The 20817-nt window shown below is 39.0% G+C and overlaps 2 protein-coding genes across 5 annotated transcripts in view; one reads left to right on the top strand and one right to left on the bottom strand.

The window, feature by feature from the left end:
• Positions 1–4420, top strand: part of chd3 (chromodomain helicase DNA binding protein 3) — a 69079-nt gene extending 64659 nt beyond the window's left edge. For all 4 annotated transcript variants that reach the window (XM_062994204.1, XM_062994202.1, XM_062994201.1 and 1 more), the window contains exon 41: positions 4227–4420. In XM_062994204.1, coding sequence (XP_062850274.1) covers positions 4227–4330 — 104 coding nt within the window. In that variant the 3' untranslated portion in view covers positions 4331–4420. The remainder of the gene's footprint in view (positions 1–4226) is intronic.
• Positions 4421–8044: 3624 nt separating this feature from the next.
• Positions 8045–20261, bottom strand: tnfsf12 (TNF superfamily member 12). Its single transcript, XM_062993237.1, has 6 exons — positions 20088–20261; positions 15600–15687; positions 13486–13542; positions 10586–10609; positions 10368–10495; positions 8045–10200 (listed from the first exon to the last, which is right to left on the bottom strand). The coding sequence occupies exons 1-6, from the start codon at positions 20259–20261 to the stop codon at positions 9946–9948; spliced, it is 726 nt and encodes a 241-aa protein (XP_062849307.1). The 3' UTR covers positions 8045–9945.
• Between the last annotated feature and the right edge of the window lie 556 nt (positions 20262–20817).

Here is a 20817-nt window from a genome sequence, read left to right as displayed (position 1 = left end):
ATTCCTACTTCTGTAATATTTTTGCCTTATATGCCTTGAATCGTACTTTATTTTGCAAATTACGAGCTATCCTAATGACAGAAGTTAAGCTTGGGTTAAATGTTTTTGTGTTTTGAATTAATTACAGCATTCCTTGCCAGTTTAAATGGAAAAACAAGATCGGAAGAGAATATTTGACGCGCATTTGGGTCCGATCTGCTTAAGCATTCAATTTACACAGCAGTATTTTATGAGAACGAAGAATGACCGAGACTGGGAGTCAGAATAACCTTTTAGGGGTTTTATCAATGATCTGTCAATGATCACATGTCTGCATGATCGTAAAATATGTTTAAAAAATCTGCTCATTTCAGTATTTCAGTAATAGATTAGCAATAATACATTTACAACCAAAGTATTACATGATACTGTTTTAGCAACACAGATAAATGGTTAGATCAGAATAGAAAAGTGTTTAAGTAGATTTAAGTAGCAAGAAATACACAAAAAAAATCTAATCCTACTTCCAGTACAACCCTCAGTCATTTCTGGAATATGTTTTTCTGTTAAGACCTTACTGTTACACAAGTGGGCATGTGTGGACAGGTTGCAGTAAGACCTGCTTCAGTGTGTGTGTGTGTGTGTGTGTTGAGTGGGTGGACATATTCTGTATAATAATTCTTAACGTTTTATATTGTTTTTATACAACATGACTGAATTAGAAACAATAAAACATTGCTTGAAATGTGCTGTGTTGTTTATCTAATACTCTTGCACTAAGCCTGGAAAATAAATTCATAAGGTTAAGGTTTTTTTTTTTACAAAAGTTAATCAATACTTTAGATTCAGGAAGGACTCATGCACACATTATTGATGTGTTGTGGATTTAGTTTTTAAATGAATGCCATTTCACCCATAATTTAACTTGTAATCACCTGTAATGATATTTTGAAGTAAAACTCCAGAGTTCGAGTATCAGTGGTGCTATCAGCCGGTCAGACATCTACACAGACATGACTGAATAACCTAGCTATTGGGAGGTGCACTTATCAGTGCGCTGTCAGTGCCAGTCCCAAGTTTGGATAAAGAGGTTAGTGTCAAGTGGTGTATAAACATCTGGTGTATAAACTTCATTTGGTGTATAAACATCTGGTGTATAAACTTATGCCAAGTTCACACTACACGACTTTTGGAGCTGTCAGATCACTGTACTGTTCACACTACACAACTGGATCTCTTGTAATCCGGACTCTTTTAAGTTGTGTGTAAGTGACGAGAAATGATGAGGGGTTTAATGATACCATGTCCAAAAATGCACGTCAACAATAAGCGAGCGATCAAAGCTGTTTGAGCGCTGATGTGCAGCGTAAAAGCAAGTAGGAAAAATAAATGAATCCGGGTGGATTGGGCTACGCGACCGGCAGGGATTGTCTGTTTTGTAGAGAGTTGGAGGTTAATAATTATGTTTTTCAATGAAATGGTATGGTATTATGATTTGGCATTGACGATAAGATCACAAATACTGTAAAGCTTGTGTGTGGCCGCTCAGGTGGCGCAGCGGTAAAAAGACACGCTGCAACCGGAGCTGGATTCTGAGTACATCATATCGAATCCAGCTCTGCCTTACCGGTTCGAGGCTGAGTGGCTGTATGAGCAACGATTGGCCGGTTGCTCAGTTGGGGGGCGGGACAAAGAAACCGGATGTGGGTCTCTCTCTGTCAGAATGCGATTACGACCTCTGCCGGCTGATTAGAGGCGCCTGCACAGAGATGAGAAAGAGTGCCCTTAGGGTGTGTCTCTCCGCATGCAACGCTAGGTGGCACATCGCTCATTAATGTGTGGGTGGCAAAAATGCATCCAGCTTCTGCCCACGTTTCGGAGGGGATATGGGTTAGCTTCGATCTCCTCGGTCAGGGCAGGGTTCGGCATAGACAGAGAGGAAGCACGATGCAAACTGAACAATTGGATGTGCTAAAGGGGGAGAAAAAAAAGGGGGGGGGAGCTTCTGTGTGTGTGCCGATGTATTCTGATAGAAATCATATTATGCCCCTGTTCCACGTTTTTACACTCCTCCCCGGGTTTCACCTCACCCCGTATCTTGCATTCTCATTAGCTGTAGTTCGACATAGCACTCGCAACCTGATCGCAACACCTTTCACACTACAGGATTTTGACTCGCTGACTGGTCCAGATATTTAGCATGCTAGATATTTTTCTTGAGTCGCTCGGTGAGCCGCTCGGATCGAGTAGTTGCTTCTGAGCTGCCACATCTAGCAGCGACCGGTCAGCGAGCAAAAATCAGTGCAAAAATCATGTAGTGTGAACTAGGCATTAGGTACACTGACCAGAATGATCCCATTTGACGACCCCTAAATACAGGATAGAAAAAAAAAATCAAACTGTAGTTTGGAATTGCTTGTGTGCTATTCTTTATAAGCAAAAAAAGTACCTTTATACAAAGAGACGATGTGCATGTCCGTTTGCACTCTCCAATGAACCTGTATATAGAACTAACTGTTTTGTACTGTTCCTGCCTGGCTCACATTCAGTGTTTTAATTCCTCCCACGTCCTTTTGCCTAGATAGTGTTTTTTACACACACACGCACGCACACACCACCACCACCAGCAGCAGCAGCAGCACAAAAATAAACAAAGAAAATCTGACAGTTAGTAAAAGTGCAAGAGTGAAAAATATGAATTGATAAATTGAGAAAACTGGTGAATAAGCTAAACCAGGTTAAAATCAACAAATTGTGGCTGTTTTATCACTGCTGTTGGTTAAAATACTGTAGTTTATTCAGCAGTTTACAGGTATTTTTTAATCTGATAGCAAAGCTAAACCCTGGATATCATACATCAGCACCATGTTGACAACTGGTGTTCAGTTCTGCAGCCTTGCCAGAAGCAGGCAGCCTCTCCAAGGAAAGTTCTGTTATATATAAAACCATCAAATTCACTGTACACTGATCAGCCATAACATTAAAACCACCTCCTTGTTTCAACACTCTTTGCCCATTTATCAGCTCCACTTACCATATAGAAGCACTTTGTAGTTCTACAATTACTGACTGTAGTCTATCTGATTCTCTGCATGCTTTGTTAGCCCCTTTTCATGCTGTTCTTCAAAGGTCAGGACTCTCACAGGACCACCACAGAGCAGGTATTATTTGGGTGGTGCGTCATTCTTAGCTCTGACATGGTGGCGGTGTGTTAGTGTGTGTTGTGCTGGTATGAGTGGATCAGACACAGCAATGCTGATGGAGTTTTTACACACCTCACTGTCACTGCTGGACTGAGAATAGTCCACCAACCAAAAATATATCCAGCCAACAGCGCCCCGTGGGCAGCATCCTGTGACCACTGATGAAGGTCTAGAAGATGACCAACTCAAACAGCAGCAATAGATGAGTGATCGTCACTGACTTTACATCTACAAGGTGGACCAACTAGGTAGGAACGTATAAGAGATTGGACAGTGAGTGGACACAGTATTTAAAAAGTCTATCAGCACTGCTGTGTCTGATCCACTCATACCAGCACCATTTTATTGTCACTGCAGTGCTGAGAGTGATCCACCACCTAAATAATACCTGCTCTGTGGGGGTCCTGACCATTGAAGAACAGGGTAAAGCAGGCAAAAAGGTATGTAGAGAAACAGATGGGCTACAGTCAGTAATTGTAGAACTAAAAAGTGCTTCTATATGGTAAGTGGAGCTGATAAAATGGACAGTGAGTGTAGAAACAATGAGGTGGTTTTAATGTTATGGCTGATCAAGGTATATTGTATGGCCAGTAAGACAAGCTTTTGGCCACTGTTGAGGTGTATTGCGGTCCAACTACTAAAACTATAAGAACATTATTGTAGTATATTAAACTCTGTTTTTATGTTTATATTTCTCAACAAAAATAATTTATATTATTATATTAGCCTGTTTTGTTGGATAAATATGGATAAAAAACATATTGAAATAGACTTCTGGTTATGGCTAAACTAGCTGTAATAATGGTGTTCTTGGTGTTCATGATAATGTAGCTTTTCAATGTTACTGCCACAATGGCTATTTTACACTTTTTTTAACTTAATAAGGTCTAACACCTTTTTTAAATATAGTACAGTGTTTAATATTTACATATAGGCTTGTCAGTTAACGTTTTATTATCACCAAATGATGGTCAGATGCTAATCCTCAAGAATTTGACACAGTTTCCATCCCTAATCTGATTTGCGTGTGTTTTTTCTCTGTAGTGCTGAACGGGCCTCCGATGTCAGTAAAGAAAGAGCGAGAGGCAGAGCTCATGATGGGACGTAGGGAGCAACGCACCGGAGAAGTGATCTGCATTGACGACTGAGGCCGGCCACTCACCCCAGCCACACACACACATACAAATGCACAGTGTCTCTCTCTCTCACACGCTGAGCAAGTATTTCTACTAAGTTCTCTTGGTGGACCACCATTAAGAAATGTACATCATAAATAGCATTTGTAAATAATTGGCGAAAATGAACAAAAACACACCACACCACATCAAATAACTGGCACACAACTGGCAGTCATTATTATAATGAAACCCAGTATAACAGTACGAGGAAACACACACAGCCACTCTCAAATACACTCCCTGTAAAACTGTTCTATCACATTCTGTCTCTATCAGAATCTGCCTCAGACCAACAACTCCTACCCCCACAACACACACAACTTCAGAACCTCATTAGCATCCTGCCTGTCCTGACTCAGAGATGAAGCTGCATGTGTGTGTGTGTGTAAAAGCATTTGCCAGGCTTAGTATCACGCCTTGTTTCTGCCGCATGTTTGTCCTGTTTAATGCTTCACCTTAAAGGTAATGTTCATGCATCAAGCCCCAACCTCTTTGTCAATCTTATCTAAACGACAGGATTTTTTCTTCTTTTCTCAGTTCTGTGAGTTGGTGACCATGCTGTGTTAACAAGATGAGCAGAGCATGTGGCTGGACATTCAGCTCCTAACAGTTACGGCTAGTAAGGAGAAATTTGATTTCTGTTGAAAAATTCATAACATACATTTAGGAAGGTGAGTAGTGTAAGGCAGCGGTCAGATAATGCAGTATTGTTGCATTGGTGTTATGGTCAAATAAAGAAATGGTTTTGCCATTTAGCTTTGAGAAATCAGGCATTGACATCCATTAGTGGCACATAACTCTAATGGGTGGGTTCAAGAGTTCAAGCCACGACAGGTTATTAAAATGAGTGTCTGACAGTGTTTTATAGCTGTCCAGACTAGCTGTGCTTCACCTGCTCGAATTCCCCTCTGCCCTTTTTCTCTTTTATCTTTTCAGTCAGTCTGCGCTAGACTAAAATCAGTAAAAGCATTTCTTCATGTCTCAGCGCTCCTTTCCACTTGGCTTTACAGATTTCTACTTTTTACAAAGTCTCAGAATTGTTTGCATATTTAAGCTCATTGTGATTTCTGTGTTTTTAATTCCCATTTCTAGCTACTTTAATTACTGTCGCTGTTGATGTCGTTCTCGCTGTTCAGATTGCAAAGCTTCTACCAAATGGAAAAAAAGAAAAAAAAATCTTTGTATGTTTGGTCCATGATGTTTCTCTTTATAAAGCATATTGTAACAATATCCAACGAAGAGGTTGAACAAACTTCGGAACAATTCACATCTTTCTAGCTTGCGACTTGCGGTAGATTTGAGCTTGCAAGTAACTTATACACAGTGGATCAATCTGTCATGTAACCTTGAAATGCATTATGGATACATCTATTATATCCTCAATCCAAACGCAACATCTCTACTTTGTCTTTGAAAAGTGTTCGTTTCGACACTTTTGACTGCTGAAATGCACAGTATTGCAACATAAGCGCCTTAATTAACCATAACGAGTCAAACAGAGAATGGAACTCTGTACCTGCTTTCTCTGATATTATCCTTAGCTAGGAATCCATTTCAATAGATAGGTAACAAGTTAAAAGGTTAATTTATTTGCTTCACTTCCTTGTGTACTACCTGTGTGAAAACTGAGAAAATACATTTCAGTGCTTGACATCCATTGGGAGAGTTAAAGGGTACATCAAGCACCAATTCTGTTTTCTTTTTCTTTCCCAAAGTTCTGTTTTATCAGTTATGTGTTATATTGTGTACATTGTTTCTGCACCAGTTCCAAATCAGTGAGTTCATTATGATTTGACTCCGGGTGGAAGAACGGATCATGTTAATAATACTTTCTTTTCATTTTGTTTGTAATAAAGATTCAAATGAAAACGATGCAGAACTGTTTTAATTGTTAGCAAAAAACTCCTAATGGGAGGGGAGAAACAAACAAAGCAGAATTAAGCTTGACTGTTTCTCTTTTGTCATCACTTGGTAATTAAAAGGTGAAACAAGATGATTCAGTAACGATTTATGGATGAGTCAAACCTTGTCTTTGTGAAGGTTCAGCCATATACACCGATCAGCCATAACATTAAAACCACCTCCTTGTTTCTACACACATTGTCCATTTTATCGGTTTCACTTACCATGTAGAAGCATTTTGTAGTTCTACAATTACTGACTGTAGTCCATCTGTTTCTCTACATACCTTTTTAGCCTGCTTTCACCCTGTTCTTTAATGGTCAGGACCCCCACAGGACCACCACAGAGCAGGTATTATTTGGGTGATGGATCATTCTTAGCACTGCAGTGACCCTGACATGGTGGTGGTGTGTTAGTGTGTGTTGTGCTGGTATGAGTGGATAAGACAGCAATGCTGATGGAGTTTTTAAACACATCACTGTCACTGCTAGACTGAGAATAGTCCACCAACCAAAAATATCCAGCCAACAGCGCCCCATGGGCATGAAGGTCTAGAAGATGAACAACTCAAACAGCAGCAATAGATGAGGGATCGTCTCTGACTTTACATCTACAAGGTGGACCAACTAGGTAGGAGTGTCTAATAGAGTGGAAAGTGAGTGGACATGGTAATTAAAAAGTCCAGCAGCATTGCTGTGTCTGATCCACTCATACCAGCACAACACACACTAACACACCACCACCATGTCATTGTCACTGCAGTGCTGAGAATGATCCACCACCTAAATAATACCTGCCCTGTGGGGGTCCTGACCATTGAAGAACAGGGTAAAAGCAGAGATATGTAAAGAAACAGATGGACTACAGTCAGTAATTGTAGAACTACAAAGTGCTTCTATATGGTAAGTGGAGCTGATAAAATGGACAGTGAGTGTAGAAACAAGGAGGTGATTTTAATGTTATGGCTGATCAGTGTAGAATGTTCTTGAAAGGAAGTAAACAAGATGCATTAAAACCTTGTCAAATGTGTCTTTCAGAAGCATATTATTGTGGAAAACCAGTCACCACTGCTTTTTTTAGATCACTGCCACAATGTGGGTTTTCTTTTTCAAGGTTTTGACAGTGGTTATAAACAGCAGTCTCACACATTCAGCTGGTCAATCATGAAATCAGTAAAATTTTCCACATAACCATCCAATACAATCAACAATACAACACAACTTAATCAACCTGTTTTATCAGCCACAGAACAATGTTAAGGTCAATCAAACTGAAGAACCGATACTGAATCATGAATCGTTACTGAATCAGAAACATTAAACATTGGTTCTGGGCAAGGAGACGTAAAATTTTGACTGCCTGTGCAGCTAACCTGATTGTGCTTTTACTCTCACACACGCTGCCATTCCACACTTCACTTCAACCCAGACTAGTTTATCTTGGACACCATTTCTGAAAAGCAGAAACCCCTGCAATGTGGATTGTGTGCAAGGAGTGTGTAACCCCAAAAGTGGGGAAAATAAAGGGAAATCAGCAGGCGCTAAAAAAAGATGACTAACTGGTTGGGATGGATGGATAAGCACATGTTTTTTCCTCTAAGGTTTTTGCTATTTGCTGCAGATAATATTACAGGAAGTGGGTGCAGGAGGCATGAAGAAATATAGAGTGGCAGTGAGAAGACCTGAGGGTAATTTCTGGCATGCAGGCACTACAGAAGGAAAGCAGAGGTATGATTAGGAAATCAAATAGGCACAACATCCGTCTACAATATCAAAGTGTCAACTTCAGGTTTAATTAGCGGTAAGGGCAGTATTTACAGCAGGCTCAACCACTGACATACTTTGTTTAAACTGAAACACTCTGTTTCATACATGACTAGACAGTGAGATTAAATGCAATAAAGGTTGTGTACAATTTATAACTTCACCATTAAAAACAGTTTATAAAATTGTGCATTGTATAAAAACATAAGCATAGTGTGACTTCACAAAGTTCTTATCCAGCAAAAAACATACAGATCATACAAAGGTTTACTGTCAGCATACCACTATTCATGCTAACCTGCACCAAAGTTTGTTTAGTAAAGAGAAGTTACTTAAAAGTCATGTTTGCAATGCCCTCAGGCAATTATTTTTAGCCCTATAAGACCAGTCCTAATTCTACAGATATGGTAAAAATTATAAAACCAAGACCATGGAAGCTGAAAATAACCTGAAAGAATGGTATTACTAGAATGGTAATAATTTTTTGTCTTCTATGTTCTTTAAAAAAGGGAGTATATTGTCATATTCTAATTATGTGCAATTACAATTAGCTCTGTACCAATAATCATAAATCAAGTTTGTCATTCATCCTAATTTGCATATAGTAATAGTATAAGTAATAGTATTGTACTATTAGTGTGGAGATTTTGCATTGCAATGTCAGATTAAAACATTGCATCCATAATCATATTAGCAGGGTGCCTGTTAATCAAAATAATTAATAAACTTGTGTTTATCATTTTTTTCAGAATGTACTGTAACCTAGAATAAAATATATAAATAACCAGACTATACTTAAATGGATCTGGCAGTCAAAATGAGGGGTCTGGTCTTGCTCAGTGTCAAACTAAAGTGTGAAAATATGATAGGCTGGCTTTCCACCACCTCCGGACCACTGGCTCCTTTTTTTAAACACTGGGAATTCCTGCAGTATCATGTTTTTATTTTAGCAAGTGGCCCTTCTTTATTAACCTCGACCATGACCAGGATAAATAGGTGGTAAAACATAAAAATGGAAGAAAATAACAGGTTAATTAAAGAATGTTTGGTGTGTCTGTAAGGATCAGTATTTAAAAAATGTATTAATTTATACATATTTGGTTGATCAGAATCCTCTTAATGTTTGGTTTTACAAAGCAATGTGTCCTCTGGTCCCACCACTAACTGAATCTTCTGTTCAGATTGTTCCTGCCTTTGTCACTGCCAACACTGAATCTTCTATTCAGCTTGTCAATGACACTTTAAGGCAGCCATGTTGCTATGGCAATGCCCTTAGCTATGTACAATATATGGACAAAATCATTGCAAACAGGTATATAAAATCAATTATACTGTTCCAGAATGATGCACATGGAGAAGATTATAACCACAAAGTTGGAGGAGTTTGGAGTGGAGGAACTTCTGTGGCTTGCACAGAGCCCCAACCTCAACCCCACTGAGCACTTTTGGAAATAACTAGAACACTAATTGCAAACCAGACCTTTTGATATTACAAAAGCTCTTTTGACTAAAAAGACACTAATTCCCACAGACACACTATTCCAACTATTGTGGAAAGCCTTTCCAGAAGGGTGGAAGCTGGGATGTCAACCCAGGTTATGGTCAGGTGTCCACATCCAAGTCCAGAAATACTATCCAGTGGCAGCTATTAAACTGTCCAGCAGTCCTGATGTCCTTTCCTTAAACATTAAGTTCTTTTTGGATTTAAGGCACAAATGTGTTTGCAATCATCACAAATATTTCCAGATGTGCCAGAAAACCTTCCTTGTCTTAGTCCCAGTGCCGCTGTCAACAATGTTTTTTAAAATAGATGCATGGTTAACAACAGCAGCAACAACAGTGTGTCCAGCAAGTAAGTACTAAATGCTGTAGCCCTCCAACACGTTATAGTAAATAAGGCTGAATGAAGATGCAGGTCCTTTAGTTAATCTTAAAAAGGCCAAAGTAATGTTTGCCTGTGTCCTGTAGGGTGAACTGTTGTCCGGTTACAGCTTTCAGCTCAGCACCCTTGTCCAGGAGGAGCAGGCCAGAAACTTGGCAAGGCTTAAGGAAGTGAAACTGCTGGAATCCTGTGGTTGGAGTGGTGCTGTAGCCTTCCATGCACTGCAGTGAAGGACCTTGTGGGACAGACACCTCCAGCTTCACATACTGACTCTTTTGCTCCTTGAAGTGCACCTGAACCAAAAGAATAGGTGAGAGTAGAGAAAGTAGGAAGAAAAAGGGAAAGATAGGAATGTGTCAGAGTTGGATACAAGCCACTAAAGCAAAAAAAAATGCACCAGTGATTAGATTAGATTCATTCCAAATTTTGAAATAAGAAAATAGCAGTTTTGCTCACTTACTTGACAGTAAAGGAAGTAGACACCCCGCCGAACCACTCTGAAAGTGCCAGTCTCTTTATTGTAATGCACGGCTTGCGTCATATTGAGTTGCTGCTCTGTCCATCCCTTAATGATTCCCTCATTGCCCACTGTAGTGTACATACACACACAAACAAATTAGCCCTATCAAATTTACCTGACATGGTATTACTGTGCATTACTCTTTTTTTCTTACTTACCAGTTTGAAAGGAATCTTTGGTTACTGTCGAAAACAAAAAGTAGAAATAAGTATGTTTGGAGCAATAAAGTAAAATTCTAGTTTTTTCATACATTCTGTTACGCCTTTGGATTTATCTGAATGCCTGCATTAATTATCATATCATTATCATGACAGACATTCTGTCTAAGCTTGTAACACTATTGTACATTTCCTGACAGTAAACACTTTAATTAATCATAGCACACTTGTATTGTGAGCAGGAATAAATCATTAGTTAGGGTAATGGACTAGTGAATAAAAGGATCCTGATTTAAGCCACACCACCGCTAAGTTACCATGGCTCGGTCCCTGAGCAAGGCCCTTAACCCTCAGTTGCTTGCATTGTATCAGTTGCAATTGCAAGCAAACCATAAACATAATAAATGCCATAAATTTAAATAATAATTTTAACAGCAATACCATTCACATCATATCATGATTTACCATGAGATATTGGAACCTTTCAGAAAAATGAACTGGTTTCAATTATATCAGGGGTGTCAAACTCAAGGCCCGCGGGCCAGATCCGGCCCGCCACGTCATTTAATGTGGCCCGCGAGAGCTTAAACGACTGTACGATTGTTGTGATGGTTCGAGTCGTTACAGAGACGCGCTTATAATTTAATGGGACACCTGCGCCTTTAAGAGACAACGTGACATCGTAGTCATGGCAACTAACTTTAACCTCGCTAAGAAGCCATGTGACTTTTACGGCAAAAGAACGCGGGGTAGCGTAGTTAGTAATGTAAACAATAATAAATAAATACAAATAATTATATTGCAATATAATACCCAAGCATTGTCTGTAAGTAGTAACGTTTATATTCTCAGTTGTTAGTAAATGTTTAGTGAGTATATCACAGCGTTTTAGTTACAAATTTACCGTAATTAAATACTGTTGTTACCGTTACTATAGCAATTAGTATCTTTACACAAAATGCTAACTCGTTATTTTACGTTTGGTTAAATCTCATATTGTACCAGATGTAACACTTGACTACAGCTGTGTGCTTTTACTGTATTAGGTTCTTTATTGTTTGTATTTTTACTTCATTTTGATGCACACAGTGTATCACACAGCTGGGGAGCAAATAAACCGACTGTATTCTGAAGGGAGCTGTCTGTCTGTCTGTGTCTGTCTGTCTGTCTGTCTGTCTGTCTAGCTGAGCAAGGGGGATAAACTATTAGTGAGGGCAGAATGATTGTCTTAAAAATACACTGTAAAATCCTAAATAAACTGCATCTTTCAAAATGCATGCTGATTTTGTGACCTGCAAAGTGACACATCCCACCAGTAGATGATGTTACACATATTTACACATGATCCTAAAATGTACAAGAAGATAATTAAGAAAATTAAGCATAAGGAGGAAATTTAATGAAAGTGAAAACAAGTTTGTGCTTCAGGAAGAAGCTTCACAAGTGCGTCTCTTGTGTTATGAGGCCGTGTCTGTGGTAAAGTAGGACAATATAAATGCAGAATTCAGCCTCCAAGAAAAACAGCAATGTGACTGCAATCACAGCAGGATACGTTACAATCGGCCCTTTGAGGGCCACAATAATGCTGATGTGGCCCTCGGTGAAAATGAGTTTGACACCCCTGAATTATATCATTATTAGGATTATATCATGCATATTTTAAATACCGGGTGAGTCAAAATTATGTTAACGCTTGAATGGCGGAAACCATTTATTCACAAAACATATTTCATATGTGTAAGATGATTTACAGGAAAGTCTCAACCTGTTCGCCATCATGTTCAACACACAAAAACCAGCCACCAACAGTACCATTTAAAGCCCGGACACACCTTTTATGGGGAATAGATCCATTAGTGTTAACATAATTTTAACTCACCCGGGATATTATATACATTTTATATACATTTATAATTTATATAAATTATATAAATAAAAAATAAATGTTGACAGGCAGCACATATACAGGCTGTTTGTATAGAGAACTCTCTAAGATATCATTAAACTTTTCATTGGATTAAAACTAATCACACTGTATCAACCAGTTTTTATTAGGTGTATCAATGTCCTTACTACTAATTAGTTATCCTGTCAACAGCATCTTTATTTAAAATTACTTTATTCATTAATAAATCTCTTATTTCAGAGCTTTTTTTCATGTGCTTGATGATTTTTACCATTTCACAGGAGCTTTTCAACACTCTGCCTCAAGCCCAATTAAAAAATGAGTTACAGCTTTAATACATTTAATCCCAATGTTCTTTTGTGATGAGCTATGTCTATAATACATTTAATGCTAATGTCAGGCACAATGTGTGCTGTCACTTTCATACATAGCCCCCAGGACAGTTTCTCATGCATGTTTTATATGGCAGATTTATGAATCTAGGGCACGACTATGAACTGTCAAGTTTATGTTATTACTTTTTTATTATTCTACTGAAAAGGAGAGCTGCAGGTTATTGCTGCCCCTCCAACACGTGCACAGTCACTGTCAGCATCTTTTCACCTTTACAGAGACAGGGTCCTACAGAGAGCAATATAGTGTACGGATATACTGTCATGGATAAATTACTATCCAAGAATTAACTTTTCTTCATGCAGGCACCTCAACTAGCCTGGAGAGGCCACAGCTGCAGCAGCAATAAGTTCAATCATTCCCTCTTTAAGGCTCAGCCATTTATGTCTGTTGGGGCACACAGCCTATTGATAGCACAGCTTAGATTCAAACTTGAGAGTTTGGGATCTCAAGTGTTGGGTTCTGCTATTTTAGTCAGAAAGTGTCAAATACAGAAATGTAATGCAGACATATGGCAGGCAGAAATGCAGGTAGTTTCAAAGGATTCTAAAACCTTTTTCAAATAAACATACTTAAATAAAACACAATCATATTTACTTACTCTCAAAGTGAGAGGCCACTTTCTTTCCATTTCCAGATTTTCCTCTTCCCACAACCGCTTGCAAAATAAAGTAAAAAGAGAAATGTTTAGAGTAAGTCATACATGTTTCTGGAATGAATTCTGCTAGAAATTTAAGAGGCGAGCTATCTATGCATGCACTACAGTATATTAACAGCTGTGCAGATAGAAACATTATGAATTGATCTTATTTCTTGACCAGCAAAGTCCCTGATTGTCTGTCCAGATGGTCAAATATTTATTTTCCTTTTCTCAGTTTCCCCCACATGACACCTTTCAGCCACTGTTTTCAGTCTAGCACACAGACATGCAACATATTTTTTACATTTTCATCCGGCCAAATGGTTTTAGTAAGCAGTATAAAAAACAGTGTCAAAAATGAAAACACAAATGAAGAGGCACAGCTAAAAGAGGGGATCTTTGCCTTTTTGTGACCTTGACGGGGTTGAAAAGATTTCATGTGTGAAACGAGAGAGAGCAATGGCCATGGCTACTATTCAACTAACGGCAATAAATTAACAAAAGTTCCAGAGGTTCTGTTTTTTCCTTGAGCGTCTGGGTTTATGAGTGCAAGCTGAACTCTCAACAGTGCTTTAAAATGTTCACCAAACAATTTGATACAACTCAGACCACAAACTGTAAACATCAAAGGAAGTCCAGAGAAGCACTTTGCTTCAATGTTATTGCTGGCAGACTAGCTAAACTTGCAGCCTTACACTGTCCCTAAGGGTTACTATTTTTAGGCAGGAGAACAATCATACTTGAAGAATTCACTGTGGCTAAGCATTTTTACTTTGGAATAAGAAAGCTGTCACGTGTCAGCTGAGATCCTGAGGTCCCTATCCAGCCATCTGTTTTATACGAATGTTTATTTGGTCAATCATTTTGGCCACTACAGAATTCCTGTTGTTTTTCCATCAAAACACTAAGCTCCCTCTAGGCCTGCATAATTAGATTTCAGTCTTTTTCACATTATTGTGCCAGCAATCGAGTAGCATTCACAATCATAATCAAACTAAATAGCAGATTTAAGCTATTTAAAGCTCACTTGATTTAGAATGACCCACAAACCAACAGCCCTGTGCGGCCCTCGTGCCAGTTGGTTTTGCTGGGTGAATGTCCAGCTCAAACCTGCAATTTCTCCTGTCAGTTGGGATTCTGGCTCCTGCTTCCTGTAGCAGCTTTTAGAAACATGTGCCCATTAGTTTACTCAAGATACCATGCTGTCCAAAGCTCTGTAAATAAATGGGCTGAATACATTTTTTTGGGTAGCCTCAGAGTCTGAGGTTTTGGCACATTTTACTGGTTGGTCTTAAGCATACTACTGGTAGTATTTAGAGTTATGTATAGATGTCATGCGATCTTTAACAACAGTGTAGCGAAGTGTAGTGAATAATGTCCACATTATATTTTGTGGCTTTAACTCTTTATTGTAAAGCATTTTATATTATGATGTTTTATATAGCTCTTCGTGTCTATTACTGACTAAACAATGCAATCTTATAAGCTCATTAAATTTAAATTTTACATTTTACGCCAGTCCAGTGTTGGAAAGCAAATGTCCTAACCAGCTTTTATCTGAATGGGTCAGATTTCTTTCAAGCAATCCTGACCAGTCCCTGTTTCTGGAAAGTGTTCCTATAACATGATGCACCCACCATCATATTTTACAGGGAATAATGTTATTAAGTCCACCTCTAGATAATTCAGTTCTTTATGATTGACTGAACAGGTCTTCAAGATTAGTAGATTACTGACCTGGTTGTTTGTGCCTTTGACTTCATTTTCATTTGTTCTATGAACATTCTCTACCATACTGGTTAACTTCACAAAGAGATTGGGCTGTTTCATTTTGAAATTGACAAAAGCCAATCCCTACATTTTAAATTGAGTTTGTGAGTTTATTAGCTGCATTAAATTAAAGCCATTCTTTTATGACAATGGGTCTGTTTACTTTCCTCAAAATATTCTATTTATTTTCTACAAATCGTAATATATTTGTGCATATAAATTTATAATAATATACAACTAAATATAACCATGTTTGGGGCTGAATTCATTTGATGTGCTTTTGGTCCATGTCTGCTCAAAGTTACCTTCTCTCCTGAATCTCCTCACTCGCTGGCCCTCCAGCTCCCTCTTCTCCAAAAAAAGCTGGACAATAGCCTTGCGCTGCAAATTCACCTGACAGGAGAAGAAAAACAGAGAGAGAAAGACAGAGAAAAAAGCCTAAATATACAGTATGTGGTTCTTGAGGGTAAGCAGTAGGACAGCGGTATTATTAATTAATGTTTCTTGCAGCCAGCACTTAAACCACATTCGATTTAGTGTCCCAGGACTTGGCACACTTAAGCGCGGCTCATTCAAAACTGGTTAACAACCACTAAACCTTTTTTAAAATGCTACACATTTCTTGCAGTTTTAAAATCCATTGCTGAGAACTGACCGGAAACAGACAGGAAAATTTTGAGTAGCATGCAAGCTTTGTCAGCAAAACAGGCTTTTGGGCATAAATTTGTTTAATCTGTGGTGAATAAGTTATTACTCAGTGCCAGAGTCAAGTGTAAATGCTTGCTGAATCAGCATTTCTATCCATGCAAGTGTGTTGTGTGTGTATTAAACAAAATGCTACAGTCAGCTTCAGACTTAAAGACTTTCATTAAACTGAATTTAAAAATAGGTTTTTACTCAAATACTGTGTTTCTTTTATTGGCATTTTGTACTTTTTGCATCCTTTCTTTATAAACACAGCACTTAGTCCTCTCCTATAATGCTTGATGAGAATCTGAGGAATCTGACAGCACTTTACAAAAATACTGATCCTTTAGGCTTTTAGGTCCTCTTGTGGACTCTTCTTATCAGCTCACCCCACAGGTTTTAATAGGGTTTAGGTCAGGGCATCAGTATGGCCATGGGAATAGCTTGATTATCTACAGCTTTTGTGAATTTTAATGTAGTTTTCACATTGTACCACTGAAAGGTCCAACCATGGATTAATTTTAGTGTTTTGGCAGGGGTTGCTAGATTTTCATTTAAAATTTGATCTCCTGGTACTTCATGGAATCCATAATGCCATTTATCCTAACAAGGTTCTTAAAGCTCTTAAAACATAACAGATTCTTCCACATTATTTACGACTGATTATATTATTGTTTATATAATGAAGTTACACTTTATGCCAAACCTACTTAGTTTGGAATGAGGATTTAATTACCTCATAAGACCATAGAACCCATTTTCAGTCAGGTTCACTGTAGTGCCTATGCTTGTGTTTAGACTCTGCTTAGAGGAACATCTTCCACTTACCACAGACTCACCACAACCTTGATTAGGATAAAGTGGTAACTGATGGTATACAAATAAAAGATGGTCAAAAGACTGCTGACTAATAGAAAATACACAAATATTTTGACTAATTACCTGATTCTGTCTTTTTTTAAACCTGTTGTTCAAAGAGTCATGGAGGACAGACCCTGACCAAAATAAAGCAGTTACTAATAAATGAATACAACATAACTTCTCCAAATTTAACTCTAAAGCATCATTTAGTTTTTAAGCATAACATGTATCCTAATGGATTTTTGTGGTCCCGTTCAGCTGTGAGCCACAAGAACTACACCCTTTTATTTGTTTGCAATGTGTAGCAGTCAACTGCACTACCCTCTGTAAACTGGTGTCATTTAAATGGCATTCAGTCTACCGATCACCAGATCTCAACCATAATTACACACATTCTTATAGGAGACATGGACACTGAAATGCACCATAAGCTGGCTACTACGCATGAGTGTGCCAAGCAGCCCAGCAGTTCCAGTAAATTGTGCTAAACATGGCTTGGCACAAATGCAGAGGCTAAATAAGCTACAGCTTACAGCTCACAGTTCCTCGCAGTTGAAGCGATAAAACTTGGTTCACCGATCCTCAAGTGCTACCACAGATGTTTGTCTGTATAATCAAGAGCACAGCATGTGTCTTTGGCCAAAATGCCATTTACCAAGCCCAAGACATTTAAAGTGCAGGCCAGACATGCAAGCTGTGCCATGAGAGAACTGTCAGCCAGAAACACAATTACCAACTGGAATGCATTGTGGAATGGCATACTACACACCTGCTAGCTGTGCTACCTTGCATCTGCTGCTTTATTTTATGCCGTGTTAGTCATTAGCCACAAATGTTAGCAGTTATTTCAATTGTCGTTAAAATTCTTATTAAGTCTTTTGAAATATTTTATTTTGAACTTAAACTACTATACTGTATACTGTCAGCTTGCATGTTAACATACAAAATAGTGAGTCAAGTTAGTACATTACCAGGAGTATAGTTGCACATTGTGTTAGCTCAGTGTTGGTACTGGACTAGTAATCGGACACTTTAAGTCCCAATATTGTTGGGCCCCTGAGCAAGGCCCTTGACCCTAAACCGCTAGCATTGCATCCATCAACTATTGCTTAGTTGCTGGATGGCGCGAGATAGACTAAGCTGTCCCTGGCCAGCACAGGGGTGCACAATTCCACAAAAAAGACACTGGACAAAAATGGCATCTATGGGGGAGTTTGAAAAAGTTCTCAAAAAGAACACAACAGAAAATCCTGAATGAAAATGTCCACCTGTCAATTCATGACCCAAATCTCTAGCGCAGTTGGGTTATGCAGTAGGACAATGACCCAAGGCACACAAGCAAGTCCAACTCCGAATGGGTCAAAAGAAACTATCCTGGTCCGTCCTGCAACAACAACTATTCACAACATTGAGCCATCATGCCATCATTATTTAGGTACAGTTGACTTAAAAAAAACCTTTATTATTAAGAACATGAATGTCATGAGCTTCAGTCCCAAATACTTAAATTTCTAGTAAGGGTGCCTAAAGTGACATCATAATTCAACTCAACGACTGTGATGCTCCTGCATTAGGCAACTAGGGCGAAGAAAAGGCTAGGGCAACTATTCTTTAAGTCACTGAGATTGCCAAATAATAATCAATACAATGTTGATTTAGCTGATTACCCGATTGTCATCATGGAATAGTTTAAAACAAAAATGTTCCATTTAGAAATGTAGAATGACACTGTTTTAAGACATAAGGGGTCTTTACAGCATGCAAATTTACACCTTTAGACCAATATGTCAGGCAGCACTCTTCACCACTGTCTTCAAAACATATCTTTTAAAACAAACAGTTGTATATTTGCCATTTTTTACTTATCCAACTACTGTTAATTTGAGTGCAATCTTAGGTCTCTCCATAGATAGTCTGGGCTTTGGCTGAGACAAGTACTTTCAGAAACTTGCCCCAAAGCCACTTCAGGCTGTATGCTTTGAGTCATGTTGAACAGTGAACTGTTACTCCAGTCTGAGTTTGTGAGAAGTACCCACATAGCATGATCTTGACACCACTGTAGCAATGGTATTAGCCATGTGATGTGCAGTGCCTGTTTCTGACCAGACAGAGTGCTTGCTGTACTGCCCAATGAGTTCAATTTTTAACTTAGCCTTGTGGAAGATCTTCTTCCTCATGTGTCCTCATGAAGTCCTTTACAACCTTTTGTGCAAATGCCAAGCTCAACCGTTGATTCTGCCTTGCCACTCTGTCAAAAAGCTCTGATTTATGGAGTGCTGAAGAGATGGTTGTCCATCCAACAGGCTTTTTTAGAGTAACCTTTGGCTCCTTTCTACCTCACTGACCAAGGACCAACTGATAAGGTTCAATATGCCAAATTTCATCAATTTCAAAATTTTTCTACACTTTGCTGCAGTTTAATCATGGGAGATCCACAGACAGTTCCTTTGACTACATGGCTTGTTTTTTTACCTGACAATGTAGTGTAGATTGTGGTCTCTTGTAGACCCAGGTGTGTGCATTTCCAAATGATGTCTAACCAATTTAACTTTCTAAAGACATCTCAAGGATAAATAAATCGAACAGGATGCACCTGAACACAGTCTGGGGTGCCAAACAAATGACATGGGGATTAATGTGAATAAGAAATGTATTTTTTATTTTTTAATTGATTAAAAAAAAAAACTCACCTTGTCATTATGGATGAATAACTGTGGAATGATGGGTAAAAATGGCAATCACATTCATTGAAAATTAAATTCAAAACACAAAGTATGCAATACATCCTGAATTCACTGTATGTCAGTAGAGGGGGGACTATGTTGCAGAAAGGTTAAAGACCTCAATGTTTTGCTAATTAGAAATTGAAATCGAAGTAAATCAGGTGTGCAGAAAAAAAAAGTAAACTCTGCAGGACAACAGGTACTTTAAAAGTAGGTGAAGACTTCTGAACAGTCGGTGAAATCACAGTATTTATAAATAAGAAATTTAGCTGTGAACAGAACAGCTGAACAGTGCAGCATATCCTAGAATTGCATGCAACTTTTAAACTGCGTTATTCTTTAAAAGGGCGCAATGCATTAGAAGAGCACGATGCATATAAAATGCAGGATATATAAAAGGTGCATAATGCAGTAGAGGAGCAGGATGAATAGAAAGTACATAATGCATTGGAAGCGCGTTATGCATTAAAAGGCAGGATGCATAAGATATTGCGCAAGTGCTGTTCAGAGTGGACAGTCTACCTGATCCAGGCGGTGGCGCAGAGTTTGGACGGACCTGGTCAGGTCTCTGGTCTGTCTCCATGTCCATACAGTGAAGACAGCACTAGACGCGGTGAGTGCCAGTGCCACGGCTCCCAGCAGAGACCAGACGGAGCGGAGTGGCCCGGCTCGTCTCCTCTGTACTATTCGATGCATGATCGCGCACGCCTACTGTTGCTGCTGCGCCTTTACCATCCCGCAACTCTCCATTTAATCATTCTCGATGGGTTCCGCCTGCACATGTTTTCTTTTCTTTTCTACTTGTTTCTGTAAGTCCTGAGCGCAACAAGTGGCAGAGCTCTGCTGACTCCTCAGTGCGGCTGCAGGAGGGGAGAGCACGCTGGGTTAGTGCAGCGGGTAAACCTACACTGCTCCTAACACTGTATCGGTTACTGAGCATCTGCAACAGACTCCCTGTTAAAATGCTTGGTCAAGTAAAAAAACTTGCGTGTTTGCAAAAACTGCGGCTGGCAGAGAAACCACGCTCTGGTCGTGTGATTTGACAGACGTGCACTGTGCTAAATTTTTATCGCACACTTCCTCCTCCAGTCTGATGCTGACGGGCGAATCGAGAACAAGTCGATTCTTTTCCAGCGACTCTTAAATGAACCGAGCGAATCGATTCGCAAACAGTCGAGTCTATTTTCTCGTCAAGCGCTTAGTGTAAGGTGAGGTCGTGCTATTCCATCAATTTTTTTGACTGCTTTTGCAC

The sequence above is a fragment of the Trichomycterus rosablanca genome, chromosome 4 (assembly GCF_030014385.1).
Source record: "Trichomycterus rosablanca isolate fTriRos1 chromosome 4, fTriRos1.hap1, whole genome shotgun sequence".
NCBI lineage: Eukaryota > Metazoa > Chordata > Actinopteri > Siluriformes > Trichomycteridae > Trichomycterus > Trichomycterus rosablanca.
Note: the sequence above shows the minus strand (reverse complement) of the source record. Positions and strands in the feature narration are given on the sequence as shown.